The 13035-nt window shown below is 35.5% G+C and overlaps 1 protein-coding gene across 2 annotated transcripts in view; it reads right to left on the bottom strand.

Moving 5' to 3' along the window:
• The window catches only part of SATB2 (SATB homeobox 2), a gene marked incomplete at both ends in the record, with an annotated part of 190846 nt that overhangs the window by 154534 nt on the left and 23277 nt on the right, over positions 1 to 13035 (bottom strand). For both annotated transcript variants that reach the window (XM_079710652.1, XM_079710651.1), the window contains one exon: positions 9678 to 9854. In XM_079710652.1, coding sequence (XP_079566778.1) covers positions 9678 to 9854 — 177 coding nt within the window. The remainder of the gene's footprint in view (positions 1 to 9677; positions 9855 to 13035) is intronic.

The raw sequence follows: 13035 nt of genomic DNA, 5'->3' as shown, positions 1-13035 counted from the left end.
TGAATGAATTACTGTGGAGTCGCTATCCCATAAAAATGCTTATTAAATACAATTATAATTGTATCTGAGAAAATTTGGACATTCAAAGTATAAGGTAAAATGTACACTAAAATAAGAAGTAAAAGGACCTACAATTCTGAAATTTCACAATTTCGCGAAGAATTAACTGAAATGATAAGATTTAGATGACAGAGCTCTTATCCATATATAAAAAAGGGGAAAAAAAGGAAAGCAGGGAGTTTTTAAAAAGCGTTGGAATATTACAAAATGCTCTATGGCCAAGAATTTTTCACTGTTTATCATGAATGTCAAAACAGACTTTATTAAGAGTTGGAATATGATTGGTATAGCACCAAGACTGAGAGTTGTACCAATGGAGAGCTTTGAATATAAAGGATCTACCCAAAAGGTAACAGCACTGTCTATTGTATCATTATTGAATGTGCTTTTTACCAAATAAATTCCTTTGACAGAATCGCTACTGCATCTTCTTAAAGCACAAAAAAGAATGGGTCTTCAGCAAATGACTCTACCCTGCATTTTAAATCCATACATTAGTAAAAGACAGTTATACTCTTGAAGGGAATAGAATAAAAAAATAATCACAATATAAATTGTATCAGAGTATCACCAGTTTTAGATTGTAGGTTTCCTACTCATAACTCCTCAAGAGCTGTATATTTTTAATGGGACATACTTTAATTATTAAATAAAAGTTATATATCACTGTGGGTCAATCTGTTTAACCTGGATCATTTTACATGAATGTCAAAACGCAGAACTAAGATGATCAGTCCCCTCCAGGTCTTTGGCATTAATGCCCAAATTCCAAAAAGAAGGATTTTAAGCAGTTTTAAAAATACACCAAAGCTAATGGCCACCATGGCCAATTGCCCCAAACAAAACAGATAACTGTAAACATTGCTAAACCCTTCCATCATAATAGAGAAAATAATAAGCCTGTTTTTTTAAATGAATTATTTCCACTGATAATGATCTTTTCAACTGTACATTCTGGCAGAAATTGCAAGGTCAGATGTAAAGTGAGATAAGATTTTTTTTTTAATTCACTGCCCTTAACACTTCTTATCAAGTACTTCCTACCCAACAGCTAGGCATTCCACAAATCAAATTGGATGGGGTGTTCACCCTCTACAAATTTACCTGTAGACAATAATTCCATCAGCTGACCTTTAAACGAGCCATAATTACATATTTATATATTTTAAATAACATATTTATGACAATATAAACAAACATAAGGAATACAGAACTATAAACACTTATATTAGATATTCATTTCTAAGTATATATTAGACAAAGAAGTAAGACGAGCATTATTTTTCCCCTGGCATTTAGTTAAAAAGTAGTGTTTCACGTTTTGCTATGTGCCGGTGAACAAATATGTATGCACACACACATACATGAATATTTAATTTTATATAGCAGAGGAGGGAAGAGCATGGGGGCTTGTTAGAGATTTGTGTCAGCCCAGCCAGTGTTTTATATTTTGGCCCATCCAGCTCTAATGAGGGTTGAAACATGGTTAACAGCAATTTTGGGTAACTTTTTTAGCTCTCTTTTGAGAGCCACAGAATTTTGTAAAAAGCAGCTTGTTTGTTAAAAGTTTGCTCCAAGGCCTAAAATTTCTAAATATGTACCTTTTTTTCAACATTGCCCTTATGAAGAAAAAACTTCTGAGAGTCTCCCAAACATAAGAGTTTAATTAAAGAAGAAAACGTAGAAAAAAAGAGAGAGAGAACCAAAGAAAGAAACTAAGAAAGACAAGGCAAGAGATCATTTAAAACATTTTCAGTAGGGAGAATGTCAAACTTTTAGAACATGAAAAACCTTTCAGCTCTAGACATCATATGTCTTTTAACCATCCTCTCTCAAAAAGAAAAACAAAAAGTGATTTTTCTGAATTCCTTTCCAAAGTTATGATTAAGCTTATTAATTTTTTACTTGAAATCACAGTATTTGCAGGCATTTATAGGATTAGGGTTTTCATTAAGTTTAGCAAAATAAAAATAATTCTGAATTAAAGCTGCAAACCTAAATTTTAGAGTTTTTTAAAATTTAAGAGAATGGGAAACCCACAAAGACTTAAGAGACACATCAACCAAGTGCAATATATAGATTAGTATGGCTCCTGATGTGAATAAACAAACACTAAAAATATATACATATATATAAAATAATTAGGAAAATTTGAGGCTTGACTGGATATTCTATGATATTAAGGAATCATTATCTTTCTTTTTAGGCATCATGCTGGTATTGTGGTTATGTTTTTAAAATAGTCTTTAAGAGACACTTAGTAAAATATTTATGGACAAAATACGAGGTCTAGGATTATTTTAAATAATCCAGTGGGAGAGAGGTGCGAAACGGGTAAGGCATAGATGAAACAAAATCAACCATAAATTGCTAATTGGTGATCCTAGCTGATGAGTTCGTATTTAATACACTAGTCTCTCAACTTTGTATATGTTATATATTCCCATAAAATTTTAGATAATTAATTTAAGAACAGAGCATTTCAAGCACTGAATAACTTAAAATGAAAGTGTATTCATTTCTAACGATGAAATTTACCTTAACAGTAGCTTCTATGTAAAGTTCTTCCCAATATGTGGTATGTTGTAGAGATAGTCCACTGGAAAGTATATGATAATTAATAAATGAATAATATGTAAAATAATAAATAAATAATACATAAATTAAGCCATTCCATTCCTTTTTGTAATATAAAATATTTTTTATTTAAAAAGGTTTTTTTAATTTGTTATACAATTTTTAAAGGTTACTTTACATTTAGTTAGTACAAAATATTGGCCATATTCCTTGTGTTGTACAATACATCCTTGAGCCTATCTTACACCAAATAGTTTGTACCTCCTACTCTCCCATCCCTGTATTGCCCCTCCCCCTCCCAACTGGTATCCACTAGTTTGTTCTCCATATCTGTAAGCCTGCTTCTTTTTTTTTTGTTATATTCACTAGTTTGTTTTATTTTTTAGATTCCACATATAAGTGATATTATACAGTATTCGTCTTTCTCTGTCTAACTTATTTCACTTAGCATAATGCCCTCCAAGTCCATCCCTGTTGCTGCAAATGGAATAATTTCATTCTCTTTTTATGGCTGAGTAGTATTCCATTGCATATATGTACCACCTCTTCTGTATCCATTCACTGTTGATGTACACTTAGATTGCTTCCATATCTTGGCAATTGTAAATAATGCTACTATAAACATTGGGTGCATGTATCTTTTAGAATTAGTGTTTTGGGGGTGTTTTTAGGATATATACCCAAGAGTGGAATTGCTGTGTTATATGGTAGTTCTTTTTTTTTTTTAATTGGGGTATAGTTGTTTTACAATGTTGTGTTAGTTTCTACTGTATAGAGAAGATGGATGGACCTAGACACTGTCATACAGAGTGAAGTAAGTCAGAAAGAGAAAAACAAATATCATATATTAACGCTTATATGTGGAATCTAGAAAAACAGTACAGATGAACTGGTTTGCAAGGCAGAAATAGAGACACAGATGTAGAAACATACCGACAAACATACCAACATCAAGGGGGTAAAGCGGGGGCAGGTAGGGATGAATTGGGAGATTGGAATTGACATATATACCCTAATATGTATAAAATAGATAACTAATAAGAACCTGCTGTATAGCACAGGGAACTCTACTTCCATTCTTTTTTATATAAATATTCTCACTGCTTTGGTTTTAAATCTTAATCTATTTATTCTTAGCATAGTTACTAGTTCATAGGCTGAAATTATTCACCCTACATACAATGCCTTCAAACAGATGAGGTCCAGATAAATACTGACAAAACATCTCTAAGTTTTGATGAGAAGAATCTGGATCTCAGCAATCCCCTAAGTACCCTTTGAATAACTACTTATTTGGGTCTAACAGTTATTATTGGAGTGTTTTGCCACCCCAAGCATAGCCAAAACATCACTGACTGTGGAATGATGACATAGAATAACCTGGAAATGGTGATAGCTGATCAATAAGGAGTTAAATTATATTTCAGTTCTGATAAAAATAGCTAATGAATGGGAGCCAACTTCACAGTGATACACACACACAAAAATTCTTCATGGATAAAATTTAGCAAAAATGAACCTTAAAAACTGTTTTCATTCAGTCAGAAAACAATTACTGCATTCCTACAGACTTCACATTGTGCTATGTATCACTCTGTTATAAGGGAACAAAATAGTTTCCAGTTCATGAGTCCAAATCTAATAATTAAAGACAGTAAACTGGCACTTTTTAGGAATCCATATTTCTCCAGGGTAATAAATATCTTCAAGTTCATTTGTTCATTCTTCTAACATCGACTAAATGCCTAGCACAAGTACCACCCTTATGTTCTGAAGAAATGGGCCTGTGAGAGCGGAACAGTTTCACCAATAAAAATCAAAGCCAACATTAGGCCTATTTTTTAAATGAAGACAACAATGGACAGAAGAGGCAAATAAACAGCTTTCCTTTAATAAAGCAAAGTACGATTTCCTAGAAGTTTTAACCCATTATTTCCCATCTCGTCCTCTATTTCCAAAAGCTAACAAGAGGAACAGAAATTCTTAAGCGTTTTTTCAGGAGTAAAATGAACATTTAGTTAAAAATTAGCACCAGACCTGTAAACAAATTTTATATGCATTTCTATTCTCTGAGCCTCAATATTCAATATTTCTGAGCTCAGAGGGTGAAAATCAACTAGTCATCCACATACTAAACTTTTCTCTGTAAGCTCCATGAAAGCAAGATTTTTTTTTTTCAGTTCTTTATCCCCAGAACCTAGAACAATGACCGACACACAGCAGGCATTTCATACTACTGAATTAATTAATTTGAAGATGAGAATTGCTAAGGAATATGCTTTATTTCCATATCAGGAATCATTTTGGCTTCATAAGCAAAAAATTTATATTTGAATTACTCAACCTACTGTAGGCCCACTTTTTAGTTTTAGGAGTTGGTTTCAATAAACAATTCTGTGAGGCTTTTGTTTTTAACGAAATCTGTCTCAGTTACCTTGAAGAAATATCTCTATATATTTCATCATGGAAATGAAATATGTATAATTTGTCATTATTGAATATATGTAATCATTATCAAATAAATATAATCATTATATATTTAGTAAGAATCCAATCCAAAAAGTCCTGCCTTTTAGGCCTTATGTCAAAGAGCAAAAGAACGAGCATTAAATAAGAATGGACTCCTACCCCAAGTCTACATTCCCAGTGATCAGGTCTGTCACCGGACAGCCCTGTGGTTAAGGACTCTGACTCAGGAGGTGGTTAACTAGCCTTCAGATCTCAACTCTTCCATCCACTAGCCCTGTGCACCAGGGAAAGTTACTTCTCTCTCTTTATTTGCCTCAGTTTCCTCATCTATGAAATGGGAAACATATAACTTACTTCAGAGAGCTGTTATGAGAATTAAATGAGTCAGTACATGTAAATCTCTTAGAATAGTGTCTGACAAATAGCAATTGCTCAATTTATGTTACCTAGCACTATTAAAACTCTAAGAATTCCTTGTACATCAACTATACTTCAATAAATTAAACAAAAAACTCTAAGAAACCCCTTGTTTTATACATCACAGGGGCTCATTAATGACTTACTGATTCCTTTTTTAATATTAAACTGAAAAAACAACAGAAATGCATCTGTATCATGTACAAGTTTTCACACTTATGGATAAATTAGGGACAAAGTGAACTGTTTATCAAAATTGGATAATATGGTGAAAATAACAACTTCCCACTTATTCAGAGAGGAATTCACAGAGGAAGTGGAATTTTGTACTTTTTTTTTCTGATTAGAAAAAGAAGAAAATCCCACATAATCCCACTACCCACCCAGTTGATATTTTAATATATTTCCTTTGTTTTTTTGCATATAAGTGAAATTTTATATAATTGAGACTGTATTTGGCACTCTGTTTGATTCACATAACATTGTATTAAATGCATTTTTGTGTCACTTGTTAAAAACATCATTTTAAATGACTATATACACTTAATTATTCTAACACAAATAAGAAAAACCGGTGACTAATAACACTTCCTCTTGAACTCATAATTTTTACATATTCATGACCCCAAAAATAACCAGCCAGAAAGGATTTTTGCTTATTTATTGTTCAGCATGTTTGTTCTTAAATAAAATTTTCTTGTCAAAAATAAATTTTAATATAAATTTTAAAATAAATTTTAAATAGGAAGCAGGAAAAAGATAAGATATCCATTTACAAATTAAGTCAAATGTACACAGTGAGGAATCACGTTGCCATCACTGCCACCTCCCAGAGTCCACCAACCACCTTGGCAAGTACAAATAGCTACTTAATCAGTGAGATAAAGAACTCTCTCGACAATGCAGAGAGGCCCATGACTATTACCAAAAGCATTATGGAGCAAAACTGAAAGGATGAAAAGGAAACAAGATAGACGAATAAAGGGAATGAAGAGTTTAGTGGGGGAGGGTTACTGCAGAGCAGTCCCCTAGGTTAATACTCCTCTTCCAAAAGACTGGAAGACTACTGTTGATCCACATATATTGACTCATAGTTCAACATATAACATAAAACGTGCTTGTTGTTCATTAGACTTTAGGCTACCTATTCTGGAAAAAGCCAAGAGCTTGCCATCCTTAGGCTTTTTGCATATGCAAAACAGTAGGTCAGATGAATCCTGCATCTCATATCTTTGAGAATCACAGAGAGTAAATGGTATGTGTTCTGGGATATGGAGGGTTTAGGTCAGTTAAAAACATAATGCCCATGATTTATGACATTATCTTGTGCCCTTATCCTCTCTTGGGTCCAAATATCTGGCTTCAAATAAAGAAGGTACTGTAAAATGGGGGGGGGGCAGGATTGGCAACCCCTAAATTCCATTTTAGTGGAATTTCTGTCATTCTTTATAAGCAAACATTCTTTCTTAATAAAATCTCTTCAGCTCACCTGGAGGAAATGCCATCTCAGAAAAAGAAACTGACTATCCTATGCCCACAAGAACATGGGTATGCTGTCTCTCATTGGAACGTGAGTATCACTCCAAAGTAATGACATTGCTAATCTGAATACTATTCCAATTCAATTATTGAAGCTCTTTTCTGGTCATGTCAAAATGAAAAATCACATTTCAAGAGTCTCAATTTGTAAAGTAGGCTCACGAAACCAGCTCTCCTTGAAGTTTACTTTGGCCCAACTTTTCCAACACAGGAAGAAGAGGTTCAGAAACACTCAGTTTCTCTGCCACAAATGCATTTGCTAGCAGGTCACCCAATGACTTTCCCATCTTGGGGGAATTACCTAAACTAACAAACAAATAAAACCAAAACAAAACAAAAAACTAGACACATAAAACCTCAGGCCTCAGCTATGCAGTCACATTTTGTTCTGCCTCCTTTTCTAGATTCCTCCCACTCTGCTGTTTCTCCAGCACATGAACGACCTGTCTTATCATGCATTCTGTTTCATCTGTAATAAATACGCAGCAAAATGCACAAGTGTGATGATCTGAATGACAACAGAGATCTAATACACTCATTTGCAAATAAACAATTCCAAGTTTTTCCATTTACCCAAAACAGAGATCAGCAATCTAATTTAAAACAAAATAAACAAACTGTGATTTTCTTCCCCCTCTGTAAAATAATAGTACAGGACCTATCGAGAAAACCCTTGTTTACCCACAAAATAAACTATATCATGATCTAGAGCACCTTCAGGATGTTGATTCAACTTCTAAAAAGTGTAATATTTAGTCATTTTTAACCGTGGTTTTCAAAAACTTTGGGGAAGCAAATATTCACTTTTGACTTTTTTTCTTTAATCCTCCACTGTAGACCATATTTCTTGCTAGTGGATCTCACCTTGGTGAGCAGAACTCTCAGTCCACACCACTGACTGGAACAGTGTGGCTCCCTCGTGCAAATTTCCTGAGAGCCCCTTCCCTGAGCATGTGCCAAAAATCAAATCTTGGCCACTTAGTGCTCTGTGCTCCACATGTGAGCTCACGGCGTGTTGAGCAGCCATGCTAACTGAGATGGATAGCCCTGTCAAACAGGAAGCTGGCACACCAGGATGCAAGCAGTGGGATACAATGACCTTTACATTCAGAGAAAAATATCCCTAAAATGGCATGAAAAGTTTATGGTGGGGGAAGGAGGGGGGATTCTTTTATTTCATTTAGGTACATAGCATGAAATAAAAGCAATGGTGCCCAGTACGCAATTTGCTCGGGATCAAATCTTGAATCCCTCACACAAGAAGGAAAGTTGTCAGGGAAAGGAAATGAATCATCCTTTATCACGCTGCTTTGAAAGCAGTGGACTCTACAATTCAGCTGTATGTATTACTGCACCCAGACAGGCCAAGTGCTGGGATTCAGACTGCACTTCAACTCACAATAATCCATGGCCCTGGAAAAACATTCTTGACCTCCTGGTTTCAGATGAGTTGCTTTTTTGGTAGAACTAAGATATAATTTGAATATTTAATTAAAACTTTTTTTAAACAGTAATAATCTGCTTACAAAATCAGAGTCAAGAGCTGGGGAATTTAAATCCCATGTCTTTGGTCACCATATTTTGTAACTTTTTATAAACTGTTTAATTTCTCATAGTTTCCTTCTCTCAATAAATAGAGGCTTGGACTAATAGTTCTTAGGAAGTATATGAAGAGGAATTCATTTGAAAAAGTAACAAAAATCCATGGCACATACACAAATGTTAAGTAAGGGCAGTAATAAAGGAAATAAATATATGGAACAAGACCTCGAAGTCACTTGTTTCTATCCTTTAGTTCTAACCATTATCATAATCTATACAGTTCAATAATTTCAGCTAAAAAACAAAGATAATCATTCCATTGGGTCAAAAATTTATTTTCCCATTCTCCAAGGTTTGGGGATATTTTTGCTATTTGTTTTGTCAATTAACTGGCATAAAAGAACAATGGGCAACACAAGCTCACAATGGATTGATTCCCCAGTGCTGTACAATTCACACTGAAATAATGATGCAATTTTAATATTTAATTATATTTAATTAAATAGGTAAAATGAATTGATCACAAAGAGACTGAGCATTTTTTTTAATCAATGGACCACATCAGAACTACAGAGAGGTTTTCAAAGATACAAAAGTACAGTATATAAGAGGCATACATTTTTTTCTATTTAACTAAAAGCTGATCATAATGTGCAAAAGCAGCAGGCCCAAAGCAATAAATAAATTTAGAAAACTGAAAGCTTATAATTCACATATTAAAGTTTGGATAAGTTTGGAGTCAAATGTCTCAGCACTCTGAGAATACCGATTTGGGGACTTAGAGAAAATAAGAGAGTTATTAATGCAACAAAACCCAAGATGATCACTCTGAAATGCAAGTGATGGCTTGAAATGGGATTTTGTTGGCTCTAGAGGTACTGGTCAAATGCTTCCCAATGCAACCAGAAAACCAGACTCTCCATGAAACATCCTGCTGTTCACTGTTTGGGAAAGACGTTAGATGTAACCACTCTCCTCCGATCCCTGTTTGGAGAATTATTTCGGGGAACACACTCTTCCTCAAATCATGACACACCCGAGGCACGGGGAGGAGAGGGGAGACGCGAGAATACCTTGTGCCTGCGCCGCGGAGCTGTGGGAGTAGCCCAGGGCCAGGAGCGCGGTCTCCACCAGCTGGCTGAAAAGCACGTCCTTGCGAACCAGGACAAACTCCGCATGTTCTTCCCTGTTGTCATATTCAAGAGAGCCGTCCAACTGCTCTACCACACAAAAGACCGGAATCATCAAACCTGCAGGGACAAAACCCAAGAGCAAAACACAAACATTACAAAGCAAACCCCAGTCATCATGAGAAGGGAAGAGACAGTTATCATCTGTGGACAGTGGTTTGGATTAAACAAGCCTCTTAGTCAGATGGGCCTAATGGGAAAACTGTGGCGGGGGGCGGGGGGGTCCCTCCATTATTACTATCAGACTGCAGCAGAATTGCCCCGAGCAGTGGAAGAAGCCCTCAGATTCTAGTCACTAAAAAGTGGAGCACACCAATCAGAGGTCTCCTGACTGAGAGACCTCAAGTTCACAGCCGGCGCATAGGTGAGATCGAAGTGACCTTCCAGACCCTAGCATCCTCGTATCTATGGTCCTATCATTAACTATTAATCAGGACTAGTATTTTCAGATCCGATCTGCTTTTGTCTAAAAATGTTGTAAGATACCTAGTAATGGTCCGAAGCTATTATGTGAATATGTACAAGAAAATCAATAGGAATTTAAAAGAAGCCCCTCTTGTATCTTTTATTTTTCCAAATCCTGGTAAACAGGCCATCAACTAACCTGAAAATACCCTGCTCATGTAAGCCTTAACTGACATTTAATTTATGTCAAAATATACATACAATTATGAATCTTTTTTAAAAATTATTATTTTATATAATAACACCAGTTATCACTGGAAAGGAATACCTCTGCTTGGTTTTCAAAGAAAAGAAGTAAACTACCCTAAAGATTAAAGCAAATTAGTGTAGTTGAAAATCTGTTGAAATCTGTTGTCACTGAAATATTTCTCTCCTTTGTATCAATATGTGAAAAGCTAAAAAATGTTTAATTCGCCAAAGGTGTTTTATAAAATGTTTTTTTATTTTTTTAAAAAAAGTCATACAGGTATTTAAATCTAAACATAGCCATGGCAAAAGAAGATCAAAGTTTTACCAACATACGAGTAATAAACATGGACTCTGCCCTACACAATTCACACAAATTAGCATGTTACGGAGTAAGGATCTGCTCCAGGTCTTCTCTTCGGGCAAGAAAAATCAAAGGTTATGAAGGAAGAGTGGGCAGGTGGAGAGATGGGGGAGGTGGAAGATGGGCTGTTCATGATGATGGCACTTCACAATAAAAATAAGACCTCTGCATAAAATGACACATGCAAGTATGGCCTCTCACACACAGAAGGCAGAGGAGTTTCTCTAGAAGCCCCTCCCTGTTGCCCAGACCCTAGAAGCCTCCTGACTCACTCTGATCTGGAAAGCAGAGGGTGGGAAGAGATACTCTGCAAACTACCAGGTCACAGATTTAGATTTTTCTTCTAAAGATAATACAGTGGTGCAACTGGTTCCCATGTGCTAATTATTATTAGTAAAGATAGTAAGTGTTGGATGTGATTATTAAATATAATCATTATTAACAATAATAATACTCATTAAGAATTGTTATCATTAAAGATCACGGTAGGGCTTCCCTGGTGGCGCAGAGGTTGAGAGTCCGCCTGCCGATGCAGGGGACGCGGGTTCGTGCCCCGGTCTGGGAGGATCCCACGTGCCGCGGAGCGGCTGGGCCCGTGAGCTATGGCCGCTGAGCCTGTGCTCCGCAACGGGAAAGGCCACAACAGTGAGAGGCCCACATACCACAAAAAAAAAAAAAAAAAAAAAAAAAAAAAGATCACGGTAATTATTACTAAGCCTGCACGACAGACTAGCAAGCCACACAATACCAGACCTGGGACAACTATTAACTTAGTGTTCACGCCAAGGAACAACAAAGCAGCATTATCGTCCATTGCTCATATACTATCCATGGTATAAGACTCACGGAACATAGGAAATAAGGATGGAGCAGACTGATTGTTTTACACAAAGAGGAGAATTGAGCCTAGCCACATGGTGCCTTACAAAATATTTTTTTTAATTGTGACCAGCACTGACATATCAAATGCTTATTTACTTATATGTCCGGCTTATTCCCCATTGCATGTAAGACATGTAGTGAATAATATAAAATAGATTTCCTCCAAATTGTCTCTGTGGTCATTCATTTATCCAATTCTTACTCCCTGAACACCTACTGTGTGCCAGGTATTCCTTGCGGCCCCAGTGATACAAATGAAAACAAGCCTTACCTTGCTCCTGCCCTCAATGCAGTTGAAAAGTGTTGTAAAATCTTCCTAAGCAAGCATAATGGCATTTTATAGGACCCATTCATGAGAGTCCTTACCAGCAGGGAATAGCCCCCATTTAGACCTTTTAACTCTTACATACTGGTATATGATCTTTGTCCAAGGAAGTAGGTTGATTTCTCTTTTTAATGATTTAAACGTAAGCACACATAAGGCTGTGCAGTCAGTGGTGCCATAAGCTACTTCACCACTAATACCTGTGTGTACATAAGTTTCAAAGCTGAAAATCCATGTGCAGTTCCTAATGTCAACATCTAAGTGTCACTCATCTGGGAATCACAGATAAGACCTTTAAATGAATCCAGTTGCTCCACAAGCTATCATGTATCCATTACTTAGGAACCATAAATCTTCCTCAAGTCTATGGTCAACTGAAAAAACTTAAGACCCCATTAATATTTTTTAGTAATATTAACAGTTCATGAGTTAGAGATGAAATACAATACTAAAGCACAAGGATCTATACCATGTAGAGATTTATGTTTTGAAAATGGCAATGACCAAAATATTTCCTAAATATTTTAGTTCAGTGAGTAAAGGAAGCAATTGTTATGACATGACAGCAGTAACTCCTCACAGCCAAAACACAAGTGCCAGTCCCTCATAGGCAATCGCCTACTTTCAAAAAAAGAAGGAAAAAAAAGGACTTTGAAGTCATTTATAAAACAAAACAGTATTAATCAGAAGTGTATGATAATAGAATCTGTTCTGAAAGCACATATACATGTGATACCAAAAACGATCATAAACAGGTTATATTTAATGACTAAAAAATGTACCTTTTTAGTAGAATTGGATCAACCTAAACAATGAAACGCAATTTTTACAAAAGAAGAAGAAGGCAGGAAAAATAGATGCAGTTACTAGTGACAATGATAAGAGAAATGAAAACGAGTAAAACAGTACAACTGAAGTCAAATGTAAGGAAGAAGAAAATTAAGGCATAGGTTTTAAATGCCTTTAAAAACAGCAAATCCCTAGGAAAGAAAACTATAAGAGGATGAGTAGAAATATAT

The sequence above is a fragment of the Hyperoodon ampullatus genome (assembly GCF_949752795.1).
Source record: "Hyperoodon ampullatus genome assembly, chromosome: 8".
Taxonomy (NCBI): Eukaryota; Metazoa; Chordata; class Mammalia; order Artiodactyla; family Ziphiidae; genus Hyperoodon; species Hyperoodon ampullatus.
The sequence above is the reverse complement of the archived record's forward strand: the minus strand, read 5'-3'. Positions and strand labels throughout refer to the sequence as shown.